General features: G+C 52.0%; 1 protein-coding gene across 1 annotated transcript; it reads right to left on the bottom strand.

The window, feature by feature from the left end:
- Positions 1–261: 261 nt before the first annotated feature.
- Positions 262–20,648, bottom strand: mmp14a (matrix metallopeptidase 14a (membrane-inserted)). Its single transcript, XM_059950709.1, has 10 exons — positions 20,166–20,648; positions 13,739–13,887; positions 13,202–13,324; positions 5,780–6,087; positions 4,771–4,932; positions 4,425–4,612; positions 2,867–3,005; positions 2,374–2,524; positions 2,038–2,153; positions 262–1,745 (listed from the first exon to the last, which is right to left on the bottom strand). The coding sequence occupies exons 1-10, from the start codon at positions 20,247–20,249 to the stop codon at positions 1,432–1,434; spliced, it is 1,734 nt and encodes a 577-aa protein (XP_059806692.1). The 5' UTR covers positions 20,250–20,648; the 3' UTR covers positions 262–1,431.
- Between the last annotated feature and the right edge of the window lie 6,093 nt (positions 20,649–26,741).

Below are 26,741 nucleotides of genomic sequence, written 5' to 3'. Positions count from 1 at the left end.
CAACCTTGCCATTTCTTATAGCATTTTGTCTTTTTTTTAAAAACCAGGCCGAGTTGCGAGCTCGACACTCACAAAAAGCATGCCAGGAGCCAGCCGGGACCACTCGCCTCAAAGTCCAGTGCTGAAGCCACTACACCACCAGCTGGCTACACCACGTCGTGTGATAACAAACCAACACCAATACCACAGTGCTGACCCAAGTTGTTCACACCCCACCCATCATGTTGGCATGACCCAATGACTGAGACACAGTTCACAAAATTCCACAATTCTTTTTAATTAACCCACAGAGGAAAACAAAAACATAACACTAAAAAAAAGACCAAAAAAAATCACAATTTAATATTTTTTCTTATCTTAGAAAAACACGAAGGGGGCTGAACTGCAGTCTGCAGTGATGGTGGGGGGAGGGATTTGGCCGAGGTACTCGGACCAACACCAGCACCTGCGCAGCAGGTTAACTTGGTCATTTGCGCTCGGCTGAGACGGGCGTTTTAATAACCGCACTTATAATATATAAAAACACGCAACACACAGAGAGTCTGCAGGGCTCTTGCTGCCCTGCTGATGGTACCTTTACCTTTAAGAGTGCCCCCATTCTGCATCCTGACGGGTCGGGGTGTTTAGTGGGACAACTGGGGATGAGAGGGGGTTTGGGGAACGGATGATCGTACTCCGGGGTCACACTCTCTCTCTCACCCCTGCATCAGGGGTCAGGGGTTTCTTGCCTGGCTGGTGGGACAGTCTTTTTAAATTGGGCGGGGGGGGGGGGGGGTTCTGTTCGTAGTGTGGGTGAAGGGATGGGACAGGACAGGCTGGGAACAGGGGAGGAGAGGGGCCGTGGGGGTGTTGATATGTAGGGAGAGGGGAATGGGGGGGGACATTATGATGGGGTGGGTGTCTGTAAGAGGGTGAGATGGGGTGAGGGGAAAGACAAGTAAGGGGCTAGGACAGTGGGAACTGTAGGATGGGTTTGGAAATGGGTCTGTGAGATGGTGTGGCATGCCATGAGATGGGTCTGGGATGGTGTTAGGTGGTCAAGATCTGCGAGTGAGGCAGGCCGATCAGTTTTGTGACTGGGTGCCACAGGGAGGGACAGCTGGGACGGGTTAAAGCTTGGGAGATGGTGTGAAGATGGATTGAGTTTTGGGGTTGGGGCAAGGCAGGAGAAGACAGGGTCGGACAATGTTAAGGCACTCGGTCTGGAGTTTAGGATTAGGATGGTCGAGGGATGGCTGGGGTCCGTGCTGGGTCAGGAGGAGACAGGATAAGATGGTCAGGTTTTGGAGATGGGACAGATGGGGTATGGGACGGTGTAAGACAGCCAGGGTTTGGGGGGTGGGGGAGGCTGGTTTGTGTGGGACAGGGTGTGATGGGTGTCAGACGATCGGGTCTGGGAGCAGTCTGGGAATTCCCACCTGGGACATCCCCTCACACCTGGTCCAGCAGGGAGCGATGGCAATGCAGTAGCTTCTTGGGGGTGCCATTCCTCTTAAAGACAACAAGCAGGGCAATCAGCACTAGAACAGCGATCAGCAGGAGTACTGGCACCACCACGGCCGCTGGGTTTATCTCCACCTGGGACTCCTCCACCTCAACCAGGATCTCCTCCTCCGTGTCCCGGTCACGAGGGAGCTGGCAACCAAACCAGTCCCGCAGCATCGACTTGGGGAAGCCTGGCTCCACCTTTAGGTGCTGGTTATTGAACTTCCAGTAGTGGTTCCCCTTTACGAAGTAGGTGTAAGCTGTGGAGAGGGCAGGGGTCAAAGGTCAGACTGCGAACCTTGGGGGGGAAAACACAAAACAGTCCTCACAGGTGGGACTGGCAGGCAGCTCAGACTGGGGAAAGAGGAGAAGACACACTCCGCACCGTCCCATCGAACACTCCCGGGGCTACTTCCACAGGATCCCATCACACATTCCTGGGATCAGAGGCACAAAGAGTGAGGCTCCCTCTCCTCCGCCACTCACCCACTCACTTCCAGGGTGAGACACACACACACAGTCTGATGCAGAGTGATCCTGTCACCCACTTACCTCCATCCTCGGAGACAAAGGCTGCTTTCGGAGAGTTGGGAATACCGTGCCAGACGGAAATGGGTTTGGGATAGTCCGCGTCTACGGACAGGGTGTCCTCGTTAAACCGGTAGTACCTGGAGTGGAGGGAGAAAAGGCACAGTGTTCAGCGATGCCTCCAGGGCAAAGGACGATCCCAGGGATTTTAAAAATGAAGGGAAAATTATTCAGCAGGTATTAGGTGGGGGGTACGCAGCAGATTACGAGACGGTGGGGGGGTAGTGGTTAACTGGCCGACAATCTCTGATCACAGCCTCTCTCCCTATCGCTGCCGCCACCGAACACCGTCAGACTCACTTGTCACCGCGGAAGAAGTAGGTCTTCCCGCTGAGGCTCCACCAGAGCGCAGCGTCAACGCGGTCCCGTGGAACCCGGGCGCCCAGGTCCTTCAGGGGGCGGGGGTATCCCTGCTGTACGGTGGCCTCCTTAAACACCCAGTGACGGTCTCCTGAGTGGGCAGAGGAATACGTCAGGGTCTGCCGCTAGACTCCATCCACCCTCACCGCCCCTCCCCGTCCACACCATCGTGCCCCTCCGTCCCGTGCTCCCTTGTCTCATCACCGCCCGTTAGCGAGCTCTCCCACCCACAGCATTCCCCCTCACCCTCCAAAATCCCTTGTTCCCACTACCACCCTCAACGCCCCTCAGAACACCATTTCCTCCCCACCACCCCTCAAAGTGCAATCTCCTCCACTGTGCAACACTATCTTCCCTCGAAAACCCCAAACATTCCTTCTGCCCATCCGGCAGTGGTGGCCCCACCCCGACAACCACCAGACCGCCCACCCACCTTTGAAGAAGACAAAGTCGCCATCCTTCCTTTCATAGGCAGTGTTGATGTTGGACGGCAGACCCACCCAGAAGTGGCCAATGGGCATGGGGTAGTTGTCCAGAACCCTCCCATCTCGGATCCTCCAGAACCATTTGCCCTGCAGTGGGAACGTGTTGTCAGCAGTGCAGTATAGACCCTCTACCCCACAAGAAAACCACCACTCCCCCCCACACCACGTGTCAGACAGCATACGCAGTCACAGAGCCTGGCCCATCAGCGCTGCCTTACAATGGCTGAGCTCTGGCCTCGATCAAGTCCTTTCCCCCTACGCCATTCGTGACCAACAGGGCCACGCCTGCAGTAACAGCTTTGGTGTTTCTGAGTGGGAGATCCACACACTGACCAGTGTGCCTCCGGGGCAGTGGTACATCTCTCTGTTCCCCTCCATCGGGGGATATCAGCACGCTGTCTGATAAATCAATCCTTCACCCTCAGGACTTGTCTGGTGTCTGGGATATCCAAGATCACCAAAGTTGGTAATCATTAGAGATTACCAGCTTTTCATCCAGATTCCTCAAGATACCTGCTACATTCTGAGATTATTCCCAAGGATCTCGGTATTAGGCAGTTTCCAAGCAACACACAGAAAATGCTGGAGCAACTCAGCTGGTAAGGCAGCATCTGCAGAAATGAATTAACAGTCAACGTTTCACGCTGAGACCCTTCATCAGGACTGGCGACTCCATCATTCCTGATGAAGGGTCTCGGTCCGACATCCACTGTTTATTCACTTCCATGGCCTCTGCCTGAACTGTCGAGTTCCTCCAGCATTTTGTGTGTGTTGCTCAGATATTCTGGCATCTGCAGAATTGCTTGTGTCTATGATTTACTCAAATACACTCAAAAACTTCTATAGTTGTACATTGGAGAGCATTCTGACAGGCTCCATCAATGTCTGGTATGGAGGGGCTACTGCACAGGACCGAAAGAAGCTGCAGAAGGTTATAAATCTAGTCAGCTCCTTCTTGGGTACTAGCCTACAAAGTACCTAGGACATCTTTAGGGAATGGCGTCTCAGAAAGGCAGCGTCCATTATTAAGGACATCCAGCACCCAGGGCATGCCCTTTTCTCACTGTTACCATCAGGTAGGAGGTACAGAAGCCTGAAGGCACACACTCAGTGAGTCAGGAACAGTGTCTTCCCCTCTGTCATCCGATTCCTAAATAGACATCAAATCTTTGGACGACCTCGCTTTTTTTTTTGAAAAACATACTGTTTCTGTTTTTGCACTTTTTAAAAATCTATTCAATATATGTAACTGATCTACTAGTTTATTACTATTTTTATTTTTTTCTCTGCTAGTTTATGTATTGCATTGAACTGCTGCTGCTAAGTTAATAAATTTCACGTCTCATGCCGGTGACAATAAACCAGATTCTCATTCCATCTCCGATAATTCTCAATGCTCTTCTATCTCCTGTGCTCCTAAATTGCCATCCCGGAATCTCAAAGTTCCAGTGTTAGTGCCAACCCTAAGCAGTGGTCCCTGCGACCTCTGATGTCATGGGCACACACCTTGAAGACAAACATTTCTCCTCGAAGCATGGTGACCGTGTCAACGTTGCCATCACAGATCCTGGGTCCGTAAGGATTTGAGGGCTTCGTAGGATGGAAGGGGTCCTTGGTGGGTTTTCTGGGCACCTTCGGGTGCAGGGTGGGAAGTGGTTTGGTGGGCTTTGGTCTGGGACCATAATCAGGCGGTCCTGCGGAAGAAAAGGACAAAAACAGGCTGTAATTCAAACACATAGATGGGAGGAGGGAGTGGGAGAGGGCGGCCGAGAGGTTGGGCAGAGTACGAGATGGGATAGTAGGGCAAAGAGGGCGAGTTGTGGAGAGTGAAGTGGGACAGCCAGACCCTCACCATACAGCTGCTGAATTCCTCGTCGGTCGTCGTCGGGCAGTACAAAGTTCTCCGTGTCCATCCACTGGTAGAAGGGAGCCATGATGGCACTTGGGTCATTGGAGTGTTCCAGGCCCAGGGCATGGCCCAGCTCGTGCACAGCCACCAAGAAAATGTCGTTCCCTGTCCGAGAGTACAGATTGGAGGTCAAAGGCAGCACCCATGGATCAGTGTTGATGGGGGTGGGGGAGAGGGCGAGGTGGAGGGTGGGCAGCTATAGTGTGGGGGGTTTTCGTGGTCAGGAGGGTTAGGGTTTGGGAACAGCAGAGACTCCTCCCAGGGGATCATCCGGTGAGGCTACCTGACGGGGGCGGGGGGTGGAATTGGGAGATAGGAGTTGGGTGATCATTTTGATGGGTGGTAGAGAGCAGAGTCGAGTTGCCATAATTCTAGTAAAAAGAGCCATGGGAAAGGATAGCACTGGTGCTCAGGTTAGGGTCCTAAACCAGAGAGAGGAATCTTCACTGGTTCATTGAGGGAGGTCCTTTGCTGGGACAGGGACATCCGGCAGCAAGTGGCAAGCTTTAAGCGGAAAGTGAGACAGAGAGAAGCTTGTGCACAGCAGAGTCTTGTCGCAGAAAAGGGCAAATCGTTCAGCAGTGAGGAACGAGAGAGATGGAGCCTCAGATGAACAGCCTCACCCGTCCGCCATTCGATTTCCGAATGGACGTTGCACCCAGGAACACTAGCCCACTACTTTTTAATTTCTATCTTTGCACTACTTATTTATTTTGCTAGAAGTACTTACGGTAATTCACAGTTATAATTGTGCATTGCAATTGTACTGCTGCTGCAAAAACAACAAATTTCATGACATTTGTCGGATAAATTAAATGTGATTCTGTTTTGGAAAGGGGCATGGCCAGGTGTTGACCAGACTTACGGTGAATCCCTTGAGGAATACAGGGGTGGAGGGGATGGTGGGGCAGGGACAGGAGGGGGGGACCGGACCTCCTGAGCCTAAACTCACCCATGAGGTCACGGTCACCCAGGGTCCAGGGTTCAGCAGCATCGAAGTGGGTGTCACCCCCAATAGCGGGTCCCGGGAAGAAGGCGTGGGCGAGGAAGCCCCCCTCGCCATCGAAAGGGGTGCTGTCGCCGTGGAAGCCCTCGCCAAAGAAGATGATGATGTCGGCGACGGGCTCGGAGCCGTCCTGGATCCTCGCGTGGGGCACCTCGCGGAAGCGGAGGGGCGTCACCTTCTGCCAGACGCCGAAGGCGCGGCGGATCGCCTGATGCGTCTCATACTCGCCCACCTTTGGCGTGTAGTTCTGGATGCTGCAGGAGGTGTGCGGGGGGTTGGGGGAGTGAGTGAGTGCACAGCATGATCCTGGTACACAACCGCCCCCCCACCCCAACAGAACTAGACCCCAGGCAGGCAACCACACCCCCAGTGTTATCCTGCCACAGTCCTCCCACCAAGGCACAGCACGATCCCAGTCCGGCAATCCCACCTCCCCATTCCCCCAGCACAGCAAGATCCCGGCAAAAGGACAACCCACCCCACCCCTGCATAGAACATTCCTTCCTGTCGCACAAATCCGCAGAATGGCACCCAACCCAACCACCTCACACAGCAGGATCCCAGTCTAGCAACACCCACCCCCCCCCAAACCATGCCCCAAACTAGCACAGCAAGATCCCAGCACAAATCTCCTCTTTGTCACTCCCACCCAGGCACAGTATGATCCCGTAAACCCGGCACGGTGTTCCCACCACCCCCACGTAGAACATTCCTGACACAGCAAGATCCCAGCACAGGGCCATTCCTGCCCTAGCATCGTGGCACAGCATGATCCCACTCAGACAGCTCAAGAGACTCCAGCACAGAACCGTGCCCGCATGGTCCATCGTATCCGGCACAGCAATATCCGAGCAATCTATCCCGCCACAGCCGGATCACAACAGAGCAACATCTGCACAGAGAGATCCCAAAGCACCACACACACACCTCCCGAAGCACAGGAAGATCCAAACCCTGTGGCCCACGCAGCACAGACAAATCCCAGCACAGCAGTACCCTACCCCCTGTTAGTTTGCAACCTCTTTCAAAAAAAAACACTGACTGATCAGGATCCCGACATGGTGTAACCCACCCAGCACAGCAAGATCCCTCCTTTTCTCCCTTCCCTACACCCGCCAACCTCTCTACCCCCCTTCATCCAGGCCAAGCAAATTGGTCCCATTTGCCTGGGTTTGGCCCATGTCCATCGAAAATGTTCGTCTCCATCGACCTGTCCAAGTGGCTTTTAAACGTTGTTGCTGTACTTCCCCTGGCAGATCGTTCCATAGACCAACCACCCGCTCAGTGAAGGGAAGGGGTTGCCCCCCAGCTTCCCATTAAATCTCTCCCTTCTCACCTTAAACTTGTGCTTAAAACTGGCAAAAAGACAGTGCATCCACCCATCTACGGCATAAGGCATAGGAGCAGAACTGGCCTGTTTGGCCCATCGAGTCTGCTCTGTCATTTCATCATGACTGAGTTTGGTTCTGTGGCTCAGGAGAGAAGGGAGGAAGAAGAGGCGAGCTGTGGTGATGGGGGATTCGTTAGTTACGGAAACAGAAGTGGAGGAGATACCCGGATTGCACGTTGCCTTCCGAGGGCCAGGCTCTGGGACATCTCAGATCAAGTTCTCTGCGTTCTTAAGTGTGGGGGTGAGCAACCAAAGGTCGTGTTCTACATAGGCATCAATGACATAGGTGGGAAGAGAGATGATGTTTTGCAAAGTGAGTTCAGGGAGCTAGCTGCTAAGTTAAAGGACAGGACATCCAGGGTTGTGATCTCAGGATTGCTACCCATGCCACACGCTAGTGAAGCCAGAACTAGGAAAGCCATTTGGTTTCATTCGAGGCTAAGGAGTTGGTATGGATGCGAGGGCTCCAGACATTTGGATCATTGGAAGGTCACACCTGCAGAGGAGGAGGTTGTCATTTCCGAGCAGGAAGGTTTGCTAACTCTGCACAGGAGAGTTTAAACGAGAGCTGCAGAGGACGGAAAACAGAGAGACAGAAAAGTTAGTGGAGTGGTTGTGCAGACAGATGTTGGTGAGACCTTGGACAAAGTCTGAGCATGGTGGGGCTAATGTGCTGGGTTCCATACATTTCTATGCAAGAATTATTGTAGGAAAGGCAGATGAGCTCAAGGCAGAGATCAACAGATGCAATTATGATATTCTAGCCATCAATGAAACGGTTTCACGGGGGTAGGACTGGCAGATAAATATTCTGGCATCCCATTGCTTTAGACATGATAGAGCATGAGAGATTAAAGGGTGGCGTTACTCATCAGGGAAAATAGCAGTGCTCATTCAAGACAGACTGAAGAACGCGTCTAGCGAGCCTTTATGGGTGAAACTGAGGAATAAGGAAGGTATGACCATGTTAATGGAACTAGATTACAGACAACCCAACAGTCTGCAGGATTTAGAGGAACAAATTTGTAAATAGATCACAGACTGTTGCTAAAAACATAAAAGTTGTGATAATGGGTGATTTTAGCTTTCCACATATTTACTGGAAATCTCAAACTGTGAAAGGTCTAGATGGGATAAAGTTTGCCAAATGTGTCCAGGAAAGTTCCCTTAATGAGTACGTAGGAGAGTGTGCAATACTTAATGTCCTCCTAGGGAATAGGATATGGCAGGCGATAGAAGTTTGTGTCGGGGAACACTTTGCATCTAGTGATTATAATAACATTAGTTTCAATGTAATTATGTAAAAGGATAGGTCTGGTTGAGATTCTAAATTGGAGAATGGCCAATTTTGATGGTATCAGAAAGGATCTGGCAAGTATGGACTCGGACAGCCTGTTCTCTGGCAAATGTGTACTTAGTAATTGAGAGGCCTTCAAAAGTGAAATTCTCAGAGTACAAAACTTGTATGTGCCTGCCAGGATAAAGGGCAAAGATAACAAGTGTAGGGAACCTTGGTCTTCAAGAGGTTTTGAGGCCCTGAGAAAAAGAAGTGCACAGCAGGTAGGAACAAATGAGGTACTTACGGAGTACAAGAAATGCAAGAGAACACTTGAGAAAGAATCGGGAAGGCTAAAAGAAGGCACGAGGATGCTCTAGAAGACAAGGTGAAAGAGAATCCTAGGATACATTAAGAGCAAAAGGACTGCAATGGACAAGATTGGTCCTTTGGAAGATCCATATGGTAATCTGTGCGTGGAGCCAAAAGAAATGGGGGTGAGATTGTAAATAGAACGTTTGCATCAGTATTCACTCAAGAGGGAAACATGGAGTCTATGGAAGTGAGGCAAAGCATAATCAAGGACGTAGCCCCTGCACAAATTACAGAGGAGGCAGCTTTGCTGTCTTGAAGCAAATTAGGGTAGATAACTCCACAGGGCAAGGTGTTCCCTTAGCAGAGATACTTAAACTATCCTTAGGGACAGTTAATGCATTGGACGATTGGATATGTTGCTCTGCTGCTTCAGAAAGGCCCCAAGAATCATCCAGGAAATTGTAGGCCCAGTGAGCCTGATATCTCTAGAGGGCAAGTTAATAAAAGGTATTCTAGGGACTGGATGTATGAATATTTGGATAGACGGGGTCTGATTAGGGATAGTCAGCATGTTGTTGTGCATGGCAGGTCATGTCTAACCACTCAGAGTTTTTCAAGGAAGTTACCAGGACAGTTGACAAAGGCAAGGTATTACACAGTGAATGGTAGGGCACTGACAAGTGTGGTAGAACAAGGGGATCTGGGAATACCGGTCCATAATTCATTGTAAGTGGCATCACAGGTAGGTAGGATGGTAAATATAGGCCAGATGGTTGGGAACCGGAGTGATAATGCTGAGGATGAGGTAGTTGGTTTATAAACAGAGACTGCTAGCAAGGAGTGGCTGATGAAAGGGAAAAATCGCAGTCAATAGGTTGAGTTTAATGTAAAAAGTGGGCAAAAGTTGAAAAGGGTCAATACAGGACTGAAGGTGTTATATTTGAAAGCATGCAGTATACAGAATAGGCTAGATAAACTTGTAGCACAGTTACAGATTGGCATGGATGATGGTGTAGGCATCACTGAATCATGGCTGAAAGGTTATGGCTGGGAGCTTAACATCGAAGGATACACGTTGTATTGAAAGGACAAGCAGGCAAGCAGGAGGCAGAGTGACTCTTTTGATAAAAAATGAAATTAAATCAATAGAAAGAGGTGACATAGAAATGGAAGGTAGATTAGGAAAATGGGCAAAGAACTGGCAGATGAAATAGTGTCAAGTAGTATATGGTCATGCACTTTGGTAGAAGAAATAAAAAGGGTTGACTGTTTTCTAAATGGAGAGAAAATTCAAAAGTCTGAGGAGCAACGGGAGTTGGGACTGCATGTGCAGGATTCCCTAAAGTTTAGTTTGCAGGTTGAGTCAGTGGTGAGGAAGGCAAATGTGATGTTAGCATTCATTTCAGGAAGACTAGAATATAATAACAAGCAATCAATGTTGAGGCTTTATAAACCACTGGTGGGACCTCACTTGGAGTATTGTGAGCAGTTTTGGGCCCTTTATTTCAGAAGGGATGCGCTGACATTGGAGAGGGTTTAAATGAGGTTCAAGAAAATAATTCCAAAATTGAAAGGCTTGTCATATGAAGAGTGTTTGATGGCTCTGGGCCTCTACTCACTGGAATTCATAAGAATGAGGGGTGACCTCATTGAAACCAATCAAATGGTGAAAGACATCGATAGTGAATGTGGAGAGCATGTTTCCTGTGGCGAGGAATCTAAGACGAGAGCACACAGCCTCAGAACATAGGGGTGTCCTCTTAGAACAGAGAAGAGGAGGAACTTCTTCAGCCAGAGAGTGGTGAATCTGTGGAACTCATTGCCACAGGCAGCTGTGGAGGCCAAGTCACTGGGTACATTTAAGGTTGAGGTTGAGCCTTGATTAGTCCGGACATGAAGGTAAGAGATTGGGGCTGAGAAAGCAAAGTAATTAGCCATGAAGTGGCAGAGCAGACTCGATGTCAAAGTGGCCTAATACTGCTCTTATACGTTATTGTCTTATGGTCTAAAGAAAGCTTTGGCACACTGGCCTTCATAAATCAATGTATTGAGTTCAAGAGTTGGGATATTATGTTGAACCTGTGTAAGATATTGCTGAGCCCCAACCTGAGTATTGTGTATGGTGTTGGTAACCTGCCTTAGAGGAAAGATGTAAATAAGATGGAAAGAGAAAATTCACAAGAATGTTGCTGGGTCTGGAGTACCTTAATTATAAGGAAAGGATGAATAGGCTCGAACTTCATTCCCTAGAACATAGAAGACTGAGGGGAGATTTGATAGAGGTCTACAAAATTATGAGGGCTAAAGATGGAGTAATTGCAAGCAGGCTTTTTGCACTGCGGCTGGGTAAGGGTGAAAGGTGTAATGTTTAGGGGAACACGGGGGGAAGTTTCTTCACTTAGAGAGCGGTGAGAATGTGGAATGAACTGCCAGCCCAAGTAGTAGATGCAATTTTGATTTCAAAGTTTAAGAAAAGTTTCGATAGGTATGTGGATGAGGAGGGTATGGAGCTCTATGGATGCCACAAACTAGATGGGCCAAAGGGCCTTCTTCTGTGCTGCAGATTTATATGATTCTACGGCTGATCTATTATCCCTCTCAACCCCAATCTCCTGACTTCTCTCTGTAAACTTTGACACCCTTACTATCCAAGAACAGATCAATTTCTGCTTTAAATATACCCAATAACTTGCCTCAAACAGCCACCAGTAGCAATGAATTCCACAGATTCTCCATTTTCTTTTTAAAGAAACCCCTCCTCATCTTTGCTGTAAAGGGACATTCTTCTATTCCGAGGCAGGGCCCCTGGTCCTACAGTCACCCACTGTAAGAAACATCCGCTCCATGTTCACTCTATCTAGGCCTTTCAATAATCAGTAGATTTCAATGAGATCACCTCTCTTTCTTCTAAACTCCAGTGAGTACAGGCTCGGAACCATCAAATGAGCCTTGTACATTAACCCTGTCATTCCCAGAGTCTTTCTCACAACCTTTGAGAGATCTCCAATGCCAGAATATCCTTTTGTAGATACAGGGCCTAAAATTGCTCTCAACACTCTAAGTGCAGTCTGATCAAAGCCTTATAAAGCCTCAGTTTTACACCCTTCCTCTTATATTCGTGTCCTCTTGAAATTAATCCTACATTGCACTTGGCTTCCTTACCAACAACTCAACCTGCAAGTTAACTTTTAGGGAATCCTGCACTTCTGATTTCTGAATTTTTTTCCCTGTTTAGAGTATTGTCTATGAATTTTTTTTCTTCTACCAATATGCATGGCCATACACTCCCTACTCCATTTTTCATTTTCCATTTCTTTGCCCATTCTCCTAATCTGCTTCCAACCTGGACTTGGTCCATGGCAGAAAAAATACATCAGGAACCAATTCTGCATATCTGCTGCTTCCTCGACAATACCTGCTCCTCCACCTATCTTTGTACCATCCGCAAATTTGGCCGCAAAGCCATCGGTTCTGTCATTCAGATGTTTGACATATAGCAAGAAAGCAGTCCAAACACTGAACGCTGCGGGCAGCACTAGTCACCAGCAACAAAGCAGAAAATGCCCCCTTTATTCCTCTCTTGGCCACCTGCAAGTCAGCCAATCTTCTTCGTCTTCTTTGACTGTCCTTCGTCTATACTGCCTGTTATTTCCTTAAAGAATCCCAACAGATTTGTCAGGCAAGATTTCCTTTTAAGGAAACTATGCTGACTATGACCTATTCTATCATGTGTCTCCAACTACCTCATAACCTCATCCTTAATAATGGACTCCAGCATCTTACCAACCACTAGAATCAGGCCAACTGACCTGTAATTTCCTGTCTTTGGCCACCCCGCATTCTTTGAGAAGAGAGTGATATTGGCAATTTTCCAGTCCTCGGGAACCATTCCAGAATCTAGTGATACTTGGAAGATCACTACCAATGCTTTCACAATCTCTTCAGTTTCCCCTTTCATGGTGTAGTCCATCTGATCCAAGTAACTTATCTACTTTTAGACCTTCCAGCAGCTTCTCTGAAGAAATAACATCTCAACTCACTTCTGGCCCCTGAGACTCTGAACTTTTTGGCACATTGCTGCTGCCGTCCACAGTGCCCCTCCTGATTTTATGCATCTCCATTAGTTCACCCCTCATTGTCCGAGACACCGAAGAATAAATTGCTGACCTGCCCAACCCACCTCTACAATCCAGGCCATCAAGTTCTCTGCAGCTCGATGACATCTTTGCTATAAATGGGCGATCAAAATGGTGCAACTGCAGACCCACACGTGCCCCGTACAAACCTCCCAACTCTGCAGTGTATTGCACATTTTTACTGTGATTGTTTTACCTTCCTCTAGCTCAGGGACAGCCTCCTGCCCTCACTCTCCTGCCATTCCACCCACCTGAAGGTTATCTCCCGGTTGTTCCACTTCAGCCCCTGGATGGCGAATCGCCGCCGTCGCACGTTGGTTTTCATGATGGGCCCAAACTTGTCTGGGACTCCACAGCGCGGCTTCTTCATCCACCTGGCAGGGACAGACCGAGGGGGTCAAGGTCACCAGACTCTCGAGAGGGAGTTTGGAGAGGACAGGGCAAGGCTGGGTGGTGGGGGCGAGGGAGCATGGGGACAGTGGAGAGTGGAGGCAAACCCCCACACCCGGTTCCAAGATTGGATGAGCAACCCCTGGCATCCCTCAGCAAGGATCCCTGGACCCTCCCTCAGCACCGCCATCCTTTCCCCTCAACCCTCCCCAAACATAGGCACGTCCCCTGAGCAACTGCCCTCTACCGATCACCCTCCCCTAGCCTCTCGTCCTCCCTCTGCTCCCCACCCCCAAACCCTCTCCCGTCCCCCACTCCTCACTCCAGTCCAAATCCCGGCCCTGCCTCCCGAACCTGCCCCTCGGCAGCCCCCGGCCCCGTCCTGCGCCCGGACTCACTCCAGGGTCGTCTGGTCTAGGTGGCCGGTTTCGGGTATCCCGTAGAACCGCTGCATGGCAGCAACTGCCTGGGAGACTGTGTTCGACGACCGGGCCTTTGACATCCGCAGGTCCCCCGGCGGCAGGTATCCGTACTGCTGGAGCCAGCCCTGGGGAGAGCGCGAGCAAGGAGGTCACTGACTGTAGGGGGCAGGGAAGATTTATTCACGTCTGGACACACACGTATAAACACAAGCGCGTGCACATACAGTGCAAGGAATATCCTGCAGCACATAAGCACATAGACAGAGGACATATCCCATAGGGCTTATTAATGAGTACATGGTGGGGGGCATATCCCATAGGGATTAATGAGTACACAGGGGGGTGGGGGGGGCATATCCCACAGGGCTTATTAATGAGTACACGGGGGGTGGGGGGGCATATCCCACAGGGCTTATTAATGAGTACACAGGGGGGTGGGGGGCATATCCCACAGGGCTTATTAATGAGTACTCATGGGGGTGGAGGGGCATATCCCACAGGGCTTATTAATGAGTACACAGGGGGGTGGGGGGCATATCCCACAGGGCTTATTAATGAGTACACAGGGGGGTGGGGGGCATCCCATAGGGCTTATTAATGAGTACACAGGGGGGTGGGGGGCATATCCCATAGGATTTATTAATCAGTACATGGGGGGGGGGAGAGTAGGAGGACATATCCCATTGGATTTATCCACAGACACAGGTAAAGACAAATACCCTGCAGGATTTATTCATGGAAGCACAGGGTATACCTTGGGACAGAGAGGAATGTACACATACTCGCTCCCATGCTTCGGGGTCCAGGAGCTGAGCCTAGGACGGGCAGGTCTCCACAAGCTCCCTGCAGCTGCCAGTGTGGAGATATCATAAACGTGAGTAGTCGGCTGAGGGAGGCGGGGCGGGGAACAGAGCGACCTTTGCTCAGCACTTCTGTTTACACACAGGGAGCGGTGCATGTCTCCGCCTGCTACCAGTGGGGCTGGGGCATCCCATCTCACGATACACACTCATGTCCTGGGCTCGAGCGGCAGGTAGGATTGCTCAACAAACCCCGCCTGACAGCCGTGGGCATGCGGTACAGTCAGCGTCTGACAGTAAAGCGGGGAGGGAGAGCGTCATGCACCGGCAAAGGGAAGGAGGAAAGGGAGGGTGCTGCCGAAAAGGGGAGTTGGAGGGGGGATACTTTGGGGAGGAAGGGTGGAATACAGACTGAGGAGCACTGGGGGTGAGGGTAGATGAGAGAGACAGGGTGAGGTGTTGGGGAAGGACAGTAGGTCTCAGAGAGAGGGAGGGGCTTTAAGGAGAAAGGGTGGATCACAGAGACAGGGAAGATAGGTCAGAAAGAGACCAGCAAGGGATGCGAGGGAGGGAGGATGGATCACAGAGGTAGAGGAGAGTTGGAGAGGGAGGGTAGGTCACAGACAGGGAGGGGCGTTGTGGAGGGAGAGTGTATAGAGAGTCAAAATGTATGGGGGAGGAACGGTGTTGCAGAAGGAGGGTGGTCATACAGATGGAAGGGAGAGTGGGTTGAAGAGATGGTGGGGGAGGGGGAGGAGTGTTGGAGAGGGAGAGTGGGTCAAAGAGACGGGGAGGTGAGTGACAGACATGGGGAGGGGTGTGGGGGTTAGAGGCATGGGAAGGGATGTGGGATGATGGGCTAACAGAGGGAAGCGCGTGTGGGAAGAAGAGTCACAGAAATGGGGAGCGGCATGGGGGCCAGAGGGGGTTACAGAGTCTAGGAGGGGTACGGAGCGGGGATAGGAAGCAGCTAGAGTAATAGAATCACGCTGTATCGAAACAGCTGTTTTGGTCCAGCTCCACCATACCAAAGTGTCCATCTGAACAGGTCCCATCTGCCTGTATTAAACTCTTTAAACATAGTGATGTACCTGCCTTTACCACTTCCCTCTGACAGCTAATTCCATAGACCCGTCACTACATTAAAAACCTGCCTCTCACTTCCTTTTACATCTATACCCTGTCACCCTAAACCTTGTTCCCAAGTTCTAGACTCTCCTATCCTTGGGAGAAAGACTGTGTCCTTTCACCATTCCTATGTTCACCCCTCAGCCTCCTTCACTCCAAGGAAAACTGCGGTAGCCTGTCCGGTCCCTCCTCGTAACTCAAACCCTCCCAGTTCCAGCTATAGGCTGGCAAATCATTTCCGCATCTCTCCGGCTTAGTCACATCCTTCCTTTAGCTGGGTGGCCAGAACCAAGCACAATTCAATTCCCAGACTCACGGTCACACAATTGCAATCCAAGCACCTTCTCCCAAATTCTCAGTGCCCTGACCAGTGTGTCAATTCAGTGTCCTATCTGCCTGTGTCACGGCTTTCAGAGAGCCATGTACCTGCAGCCCTTGCTCTTTGCTCTACGTTTTGCTGAAATGCACTTGGCTGAGGGCAGGTTCGGGGTCATGGGTAGGGATAGGGTCAGAGACTCCCTCCCTAACCTCTCCCTTCCACCGAAGTCCCTTGCCAACACATGGGGCAGAGAATTCCCTCCCTCCCCACTGGGGAGAGGACATTCCTCCCTACCCCTCGTACTGTGTGATTTACCCTCTGACGGAGGGACCAGGAGGCCGTAAAGGTCCTGCAGTATGGATTGGGAGTGGCCCTCTCCGCCTTCCTGATCTGACTATGAGGCCCGACATCCTGTCCCCATCTCCTCCGTGTGCTTCAGAAGCTCAGCTCCCTTTGTCTTCTCTACAACAGACACACACACATCCAGCCCCAGGGCCACCGTGTACACACACCAGACTCACTCAGGAGAGTGGGCTCGGCTTATTCCATCCCCTGGAACTGGAGCCCACTGTTTCTTCTACGCTGCGGACATGCATGACTGTGTAGCAACCAAGATGCTCCCGCGCATGCAGCTAGAATTTTATTCTATATAAAGTAAATATTATTTTGAAATTATACTAATATAATCTAATTTTGAAACCCATTTAATAGAACTGTAAATTATACTCATGAATATAAACCATAAATTCGCAAAATAGTTCAACCTTTACTTTGAACCAGCCAAGATCTCCAACGTTTACATTGTCAATGTTCCAAGTTAGAACGCTGAGACAAACGGAGAGTGGACGTTAGGAGCTCAGTGTTAATGAGCCGCAGGCTGTCTAGTCAGCACACTTTACTTTTGCCATTGTGTAGTCAGCTGCTTGGATTGCCTGACATCACTGTCTTGTGTTCGGAGCTGTGGTTTGTGTTTGCTCGATGAGCATCATTTCAAAAAGAAAACACATTTAGAGTGCACAGGCAATTGTTTGCACGTTTGTAAAAGAAATTAGAAGGAACGCTGCTGGAGAGAGCGTCTACTTCTGCACGGCAGACACACACCTGGAGAGAGTGTGGGGGAGCACAGAGAGAGATAGACACAGACAGAAAGTTGGAGAACATACGCACGCACAGATGGAGATCCTAAAGCCCAGCATCTGTCAAAGCAGCAAGATTAATCTCAGCAGCAACCCACACAGGCCCACCATTCAAAAAGGGCAAGTCCCTCAGAGAGCAACGGCATACCCCTTTCCACATTCTGCTGGATAAACGGTCTGCCCACACCCTTCAGAACCCATCGATCCACCCGCGTTTCAAACTCCAGCACACCCAAGGCTGGCTTGCTCTCTCCTCCGTCCTCAGGCAGCCTGGAAGTTCCCGGCACTGAGCTGCTTACCAGTGTGTTAAACATCGTTCCCTAAACAAGACCAAAACTGTACACAGATCGCCAGACAGGATCCCACCCAGGGTGTTTACATCTGAAGCAATACCTCCCTCTCCAACTCTCTGGAGGGTAAAACAAGGCAGGACTGAATTGGGAAATCGCCAGTAAGTGACAGCAGTCCGGGATCGGGGAATCACCTCCAAGCGGTTCTGGGACCTACTCTTGAGAGGGAACAGCTCATCGCCGTGCTGTGCTCCTCGGTATGACCGAGGATGTTTCTCCAGGACTCACAAGCGATGATTGGGAAAGGCAGCCGAAAGGCAGGCTTGCTTTACTGGATGAGTCACTGAGTTCAGGACATGGGTAATAATATTGCAGCTTTACAAAACCCCACTTCGGCTGCATCCGGAGTATTGTGTTCGGTTCTGGCTGCCCCAGCACAGGAAGGATGCGGATGCCTTGGATAGTGCGAAGGAGAGGATTACCATGAGGCTGAGGCCAGACCTGATAGAGGATTATGAGGGGTGCAGGCAGCCAGCATCATTGTCCCACAGCGTCAAAGATACAACACTATTGGGTGTGCATTTAAGGTGAAGGAATGAGGGTGGGTAAGATCTGAGAAGACGAGGGGTCAATTCCCAACCTCCCCCCAAGCTGAGAGTGGTGGGTGCCTGGTAGAGGCAGACATGAAGAGAACCAAGAGATGGGATCAGAACAACATTGTGGGCCGAAGGGAGAAGCTGCTCTGTTAGACAATGCGGGCAAGATGTTCAGTACAGCGAAGATACACCCTCGCCTCCCACCTTCACATTTCCCTGCATCCCCACCCAACATAAACCCTCCCTCACACATGAGCCAACCGACTGATGATGCTTTTCACCTACACCCTGCGGTGCAATTTCCAGTGGCTAATTTACCCACCCACCATCATATCAGGAGCCTGGAGCACCTGGGTAGTGGGGGGGGGGGGGGGAAGTTGTAGGATGTCGCAGGGAAAACGTGCAAACTCCACACCGACAAAGGCTAGGGCAGGATTGAGCCTGGCTCTCTGGTGCAATGGCCCTGCCACTGTTGCAAGCGACTGCCCCATCAGCTCCCGGCTTTGCTGGAGATGGAGGCAGTTCAGGAAATGGCCCCACCCATCAGAGAATAAATGGAGAGTGGGACCCCACACCAGCTGAGTGTAGCAGATGCTGAGGACGTTGGCTGACAGTGGGTTGGTGGAAACAGTGGCAGTTCTGCTGACAGCTAAGGGTGCTGGCTCTGAGGATGGGAAATGTGAAGCAGACAGCAAGACATGAGCAGGGTGGTCTCCAGAGACGTGGCCTGGACAGACATGTCTGGAGTGATCCTCACGAGCAACAGTGCGAAGCGCAGAAGCATAATGGAACTGAGACAGCAAAGGTCAGACCATGGAGAGGAGGCAGCCGAGGCTGGGAGGCAAGGTGGTGCAGTCAGAGTGTGAAGGCTAGACTGGGCGGGCATAGTCACAGTTACATGCACAGTATTGCTCAGGGAGCTAGAGAAAGAACATGCACACATTGTAGACAACACAGGAATACGTCTGGAGACAGCACAGCATGGAGTGTGCACATACACATAATACAGCGCACAGCGCACTCACACAGTATCGCAGGGTGCACGCACACACACGGTACTGCAGGGCATGCATATACATGGTACCACAGGGCACGCACACACATGGTACCACAGGGCGCGCACACACATACATGGTACCACAGAGCACACACACAGAGTACTGCAGAGCACACACACACACAGTACCGCAGAGCACGCACATACACATTTGGTACCGCAGAGCACACACACATACATACACATGCACAGTACTGCAGAGCACACACACACACACACACACACACACACACACACACACACATACGGTACCGCAGAGCACACACACACATACACACAGTACCGCAGAGCACACACACAGTACCGCAGAGCACACACAGACACATTTGGTACCACAGAGCACACACACATACATACACATGCACAGTACCGCAGAGCGCGCACACACACACACACACACACACACAGTACCGCAGAGCACACGCACACACATGGTACCGCAGAGCACACACACACACACACACACACAGTACAGCGGAGAACACAGTCAAGTGCGCACGCGCACTGACATAAATTCACAAAACTACAGGCAAACAACAGGCACCGAAACTACACACACACAGGTCGAAGATCATCTCAAAACTCAGCAACCAGCGGAGCCCAACAAACGATTCCTTCTGCACACTTCGGGGATGGGTGGGGGACGTGTCCAACGGAACGGAGAGTGGGTGTAACTGCCCCTCTCCCGAGTGTCGGGACGGAGCAACAGCCGCCCGCCGGGCACAGAGCCGCCTTTGTTGGGAGCGCCCCCATGGGATCCAACCCCGAGCTCGGGGCCAAAGCCCTCGGCTCGGGACATCTTGGCGGGACGACGAGAGGACTGGAGTGGAGGGTGTATTTAAGGTGGGAGGGAATGTTTGCGCCTGTCCTGCCAGCGGCACACTCTTTGACAAGTTCTGGCGATGTTCCCGGAGTGTGGGAGGCAAATCGGGAACGGTCCCAGTGCCGTTCTCCGTCCAGCACCCGACTCCCTCTGTGCTCTACCTCCTCCACTCTCGATTTCCCACTTTTTGAACTCCTTTTCCAAATTACCTCCCCGTATAGCTCTCCCTCAATTCCTTACCCTCCGCCACTCACCTCAGCTCTGAATTCACGTCCGGTGGTCGGACTGAGTGCTCCGGCCAGGAGACACAGGCAGATCCACGGCCATTGCTGTGCCATCGTTCCCGACGCTACTGGAGCGACTACTCGTCGGGAGTCTCGCTCGGTTCCCCAAAGGATCTATCGACGTCTCGTCCCGGGGGCCGTGGATCCGCTCTGCGTCTGAGGATCGCGGGAGCTGTGCAGGGGTCCTGTGACCGTGCAGCGGACTCTTTTCTTTCTCTCTTCGCTCGGACCCTACCTCCTACAAACAGGCTGCGAAAAGCAGGGACGTGTCCCGATTACGCGGATCCTGGCGCTACTCCAAACTTTCCGACCACAGCTGCTTCCCTGGATCGAGGCACCGAGCGGTCCTGGCTCTTAAAGGCGCGGGTCCGATCCTTAAAGGCGCAACCCGCCCCTCCTCCTTCACTGAAAACCTCCTCTTCCTCCCTCCGACCAGCTTTGAGGCAGACAACAGGGACGCGATACCTAGAATGGTCACTGCAGCAGAAAAGAACGTTCTCATCAGTCCCCCCCAGTCACCCTCCTTCATTTAAATGGTACCCCTCTCCAGTGATGTCACCGTCCTACTTTCGCCTCCATCTCTCTCACTCCCCTTCTCCTCAAGGCAACCCCCTCATCTCCTTTCCTCACCCTCCTTCCCCTCCCCCCCGACCTTAATCTGCACCTCCCAAGGTTCCTTCTATTTCTCTACCTCCCTTTCTACATCACCACCCTCCGCTCACCAAAGTACCCCTCTCTATCCACTACCCCATTCTCTCACCCACGACAGAGTACCGATGGAGTTCTCACCAGGTTTGGGGTCAAAAGTGTTCAAATGGGGGGGGGGAGAAGCACAACAGGAGTGGCGACATGGAAGGAAGGAGGGAGCGCCGCGGGGATGAAAGTGGAGAGGAGGGAGCGCGGGGGTGGGGGGTGATGACGGGAGAGGAGCCACGGTGCGGGACGGGTAAGCTTTTTCTTGAACAAATGAGCAGACTCAGCAAGGTCAGAATGTGTTTCCAATTAAAAGTTAATCTGGAACAAAGAGCTCAGCAAACGACAGTGATCAAACTCCCAGATCAAGTTAAAAACTCCTGGGCTTCGCCTCGGATCCAACACAGGGTGAACCTGACCTCATCCTCCTCACCCGGACCCCTGGGGGCGAGGTCAATCCCTCAGCCATCCCGGAGGCTGGTGAAGAATGGGGAATAAACCTCAGCCAGATCCTGGGAAGAAGCACGTTGAAAGGAGGAGCCGCGTGTTTATGGGATATCCAGAGACCATCGTTAAAACATCCTGCCGAGCCTCGCAGCAAAAAAATCCCAATAAAATCTGACACCGGGCCAGATGGAGGAGCTGGCGGGAGGGGCTACCGACAGCTTCACCAGAGGGCGGGGGAGGGTGAGCAAAGGGAAAATAAATGGAGGAAAGGGAAATGGGGTTAGCGAATATGAAACCGGGGACGGGTTTATTGGGGAACTGGAGGGAGCTGCTGAGGAGAGAGTGAGCAGTTATGGACAGAGAGGTGTTGGAGTTGGGGGAAGGAAGAGAAAGGGGAGTGGGGGCCGTGGATAGAGAGGGGTAGGGAGAGGAAGAGAAGAAAATGTAGAGCAGGGGTGGCCAACTTTTTACATTCCATACGTCATTTTTTTTCACGCACGAGTTCAGATGCGATTTTTTTTCACGCGCGATTACTATATTAAAATATTTTTACAAAAATTGAATTGGGGTGCAGTTGTATGGTGCATCTGAACTCGTGAGTGAAAAAAATTGAACCATGGAATGTAAAAGGTTGGCCACCCCTGGTGCAGAGAGAAAAGGAGGTGTGAGAGCAGAAGGGGAGGGAGAGTGGAGAGAGAAGTGTACGGAGTAGGGAGCGAGAAGAGTTGGGGAGTGAGAAGGGGAGAGTGGGTGAGAGGCGTAGGGGAGATAGAGGGTGAGAGAGGAGTAGGGGAGGGAGGAGTGGGGAGAGAGGTTGGAGAGATGGAGGAGGAAGGACAGGAGACGATGGGGAAGGAGGTCGGGGAGAGAGGTGAATAGAGAATGATGGGGAGGGATGGGAGGTGAGGAAGAGTAGTGGGAGATACAAGGGTAACAGTCGAGTTGGGGAAATGGGGGTGAGGAGAAGGGAAGATAGCGGTAACAGAGGAGTAGGTTAAGATAGGTCTTGAGCTGGTGCAGAGGGAGAGAGTGAGGAGGAGTAGGGGAGATGGGGTGAGGAGGAGTAGGAGCAGATGGGGTGAGGGGCTAAGTGGAGGGGGAGACAGGAGTGAGGGAGTTTGGGGGTTTGAGAGAGGATTGGAGGATGGGGAGGGACAGGGGTGGGGGAGTGAGACTGGGAAAAAGGTAGAGAAGAGACGATTAGATGGAGAGGAGTGAGGTGGGGCAGAGGGTGAAGGGACGAGAGGACTGGGGGGAAGGGAGAGAGGAGTTGGGGAGCGAGAGAGGGTGAGGGCTGAGTAGGGGAGATGGGGAGAGGAGTAGGTGAAAGACGATTGGGGAGAGTGGATGGGTCAGAAAGAGTGAAGGAAAGTTACTGGGGAGAGTGTTTGTTGGGGGAGAATTTGGTAAAGAGAGGATGAGGGGAAGAGAGGAGGGGGTGAGAGAGAAGATTGTGGAGAGGAAGTGATGGGATGGGGAAAGATAGAGGATGGAGTGCAAGAGCTGGGGAGAGAGAGGATTGGAGGTGGAGGGAGAGGAGAGGGGGAGTAAGATTGGGAGAAAGGTGGGGGAGTTGATTAGAGGGAGGGAAATAAGATGGGGAGAATGCTGGGGAGGAGTAGGGGAGATAGAGGGCGAGAGAAGGGTAGGGGAGATATGGTGAGAAAGGACGAGGAGGAAGAGGATGAGGGGAGAGAGGACGGGGAGAAAGGTCGGTAAAGAGAGGATATGGGTGGAGAGAGGCTGAGGGGGAACTGAAATGAATTAACTTTCTTTCTTAAATCCTTCATATACATGAGGAGTAAAACTCTATGTTATGTCTCCGTCTAAATGTGCGATTTATAGTAATTTATAATAATTAGAACAGTCAATGTAACATAGAGATACACTCAAGACAGCGTGAGTTCATCAGTCTGATGGGCTGGTGGAAGAAGCTGTCCCGGCGCTTGCTGGTCCTGGCCTTTACGCTCTGGTACTGCTTCCTGGATGGCAGCAGTTGGGATGTGGTCGGGGTGACCGGGTCGCCAATGATCCTTTGGGCCACTTGTTCACACCTGTCTTTGTAAATGTCCTGAATCAGGGGAAGGTCACAACCACAGATGTTCTGGGCTGTCCGCACCCCTCTCGGCAGAATCCAGTCATTAAGGGGGATACAGATTGGAGAGAGAGGATCGGGAGAGGGAGTGGATCGGGAGAGGCAGAGGATGGGGAGAGAGTGGATGGAGAGAAAGGATGGGGGAGTGAGGAGGAGGAGGAGGAGAGAGAATGGGGAGTGCGAAGGTGGGGAGAGAGAAAGGGTGAGGATGGGGAGAGAGAGGATGGAGGGGAGAGAGAGGATGGAGGATAGAGAGGATGGGAAAGAGGATGGAGGGGAGAGAGGATGGGAAAGAGAGAGGATGGGGAGCGGGTGAGGATAGGGGAGAGAAGATGTGAGAGATAGAGGATGGGGAGAGCGAGGGTGGGGAGAGAGAAGATGGGGAGAGGGAGGATGGGGAGAGGATGAGGATGGGAAAGAGAGAGGATGGAGAGGAGAGAGGATGTGAGAGAGAGAATGGGGAGAGAGAGGATGGACGGGAGAGAGGATGTGAGAAAGATGATGGGGAGAGAAAGGATGGGGAGAGGGAGAATGGGGAGAGGGTGAGGATGGGAAAGAGAGAGGATGTGAGAGAGAGGATGGAGAGGGAGGATGGGGAGAGAGAGGATGAGGAGAGGGAGGATGGGGAGAGAGGATGGGAAAGAGAGATGATGGGGAGAGGGTGAGGATGGGGAGAGAGAAAGGATGGGGAGATGGAGGATGCCGAGAGGGTGAGGGTGGGGAAGAGAGAATGTGAGAGAGAGGATGGGGAGAGGGTAAGGATGGGGGAGAGAGAGAGAGAGGATGGAGGGGAGAGAGGATGGGGAGAGCGAGGGTGGGGAGAGAGAGGATAGGGGAAAAAGAATGGGGAGAGGGAGGATGGGGAGAGAGAGAGGATGGACAGTGAGGATGGGGAGAGGGAGGATAAGGAGAGGGAGGATGGGGAGAGAGGATGGGAAAGAGAGATGATGCCGAGAGGGTGTGGATGGGGAAGAGAGAGAGGATGGAGTGGAGAGAGGATGTGAGAGAGAGGATGGGGAGAGGGTAAGGATGGGAGAGAGAGAGAGGATGGAGGGGAGAGAGGATGGGGAGAGCGAGGGTGGGGTGAGAGAGGATAGGGGAAAAAGAATTGGGGAGAGAGAGGATGGGGAGAGCGAGAGGCTGGAGGGGAGAGAGGATGGGGAGACAGTAGATGGAGGAGAGATAATAAGGGGGCAGATGGGGGAGAGAGGATCGAGGGGAGAGAGGATGGGGAGAGGGAGGATGCCGAGAGAGTGAGGATGGGGAAGAGAGAGAGGATGGAGTGGAGAGAGGATGGGATAGATAGATGGGGAGAGAGAGGATAGGGGAAAAAGAAGGGGAGAGTGAGGATGGGGAGAGAGAGAGGATGGAGGGGAGAGAGGATGTGAGAGACAGGATGGGGAGAGATGATAAGGGGACAGATGGGGGAGAGAGGATGGGGAGAGATAAGGGGAGAGAGGATGGGGAGAGGGTGAGGATAGGGAGAGAGAAAGGATGGGGAGAAAGAGTATGGGGAGAGGGAGAGGATGTGGAAGAGAGGATGGGGAGAGTGAGGGTGGGGAGACAGAGAGAATAACAGAGAGGATGTGAGAGAGAGGATGACAGAGAGTTGGGGAGAGAGAAAGAATGGGGAGGGTGAGGATGGGGAGAGATAAGGGGAGAGAGAAAGGATTGGGAGAGAGAATGGGTAGAGAGGATGGGGAGAGAGAGGATCGAGGGGAGAGAGGATGTGAGAGAGAGGATGGGGAGAGTGAGGGTGGGGAGAAAGAGAGAATGGCAGAGAGGATGTGAGAGAATGGGGAGAGAGAGGATGACTGAGAGTTGGGGAGAGAGAGGATGGGGAGAGAGAGAGGATGGAAGGGAAAGGATGGGGAGAGAGAATAAGAGAGAGAGTGGATGGGGAGAGGGAGAGGATGGGGAAAGAGGATTGAGGAGAGAGAGTGGATGGGGAGAGCGAGGGTGGGGAGAGAGAGGATGGGGTAGAGAGAGACAATGGGTTGGGGAGGGGTAAAGATAGATGATGAAGGATGAAAGCTGGGGCAAGAGTAGCTGGGGAATGAGATGATTGGAGGGAGGGGAGGGAGAGTGGAGGAGGGAAAGGGAGAGAGAGGGGATGGAGGTGAAGAGAGTAGGGGAGGTAGGAGGTGACAGTCAGCGGTTTGGAGAGGAGAAGGTGGAGAAGGAAGAGAAGAGAGAGGGAGGAATGGGGAAAGGAGAAGGGAAGTGAGGACGAGGCTGAGAGTGGAATGGGGAGGGCGAGAGGGGGAGAGAGGAGTGGGGGAGAGGTGGAGAGAGTAGAGGGAGAGGAAGGGAAAATGGGAGAGAGGATTGTGGGAGATGAGAGGAGAGGGGAGATGAGAGAGGATGGGTGTGAGAGAGGTGTTAGGGGAAAGGAGAGGAAATGGGGAAGGAGGAGTGAGAGGATGAGGCTGACTGGAATGGACAGGGTGAGGGGGAGAGAAAGTAGTAGGGGAGGGAGATAGGAGAGGGGAGGGTGAAGGGAAAGGGAGTGGGAGAAGGAGGGAAGGGTGAGTGAAGGATGGAAAGGGAGAGTGAGAGGGTAGGGTAAGGGAGAGCGAGTGAGGTGAAGGGAGAGTGAGAAGGAGGGGAACAGGGAGCGAGAGAAGGGGAAGGGAGAAAAACGGAATGGAGAGGAAGAATGGTCTGAGAGGGAGAGAGGATAGGGGAGGGAGAGTGGAAGAGAACGGTAGGAGAGGGATAGAGTGTGGATAGGAATACAGTGGAAGGGAGAGAGAAGGAGGGATTGGGAGGAAGAGGAGAAGGGCGAGAGGGAGGGAGAAGAGGGGGGAAGGGAGAGGGAAATGGGGAAGGAGTAGAGGGGAAATAGGGGGTGAGGAGCAGGAGAGGAGGAAGGGCTGATAGAGGAGGAGGAGGAGGGCATGAAGGTGAAGGGTGAAAAGATGGGTGGGGAAGGGGAGGAGGAGAAGGGGGAATGGAGGAGAGGATAGAGTGAAAGTGAAGGGGAGGGAGGAGTCGCGCGTAGGAAAGGGGAGTGGTGAGGGCGAATGGAGAGGAAGGGACGGGGAATGGAAGGTGAGGAGAGGAGGTGGGGAAGGGGAGGGAGGAGGCAGGGGAATGGAGAATTGGAAGGGAGGGGAAGCGGAGAGAGGGAAGATAAGAGAAGATTGGGGAGAGGAGTGATGAAAAGGAGAGGGAAGAATGGAGGGATGATTAGGGAGAGATGAAGAGCGTGAGGTGGGAGCAGAGGAAACGCATCTCCAGACACTGGGAGACAGCGGCGGGAAGGAGCTTGAATAGGAACTTTGAGCCGGGAACCGCAAAAATTCCTG

The sequence above is a fragment of the Hypanus sabinus genome, chromosome 26, assembly GCF_030144855.1.
Source record: "Hypanus sabinus isolate sHypSab1 chromosome 26, sHypSab1.hap1, whole genome shotgun sequence".
In the NCBI taxonomy this organism is placed as follows: Eukaryota; Metazoa; Chordata; class Chondrichthyes; order Myliobatiformes; family Dasyatidae; genus Hypanus; species Hypanus sabinus.
Note: the sequence above shows the minus strand (reverse complement) of the source record. Positions and strands in the feature narration are given on the sequence as shown.

What these genes read in the sequence shown, in the direction of transcription:
- mmp14a (XM_059950709.1), bottom strand. Translation starts at nt 20,249, where the DNA reads ATGGCACAGCAATGGCCGTGGATCTGCCTGTGTCTCCTGGCCGGAGCA. An exon ending in GACGTGAATTCAGAGCTGAG is followed by an intron (nt 13,888 to 20,165) that starts GTGAGTGGCGGA and finishes CGCTCTCCCCAG; the next exon opens with GGCTGGCTCCAGCAGTACGG. An exon ending in TACTTCTTCCGCGGTGACAA is followed by an intron (nt 2,154 to 2,373) that starts GTGAGTCTGACG and finishes CCTCCACTCCAG; the next exon opens with GTACTACCGGTTTAACGAGG.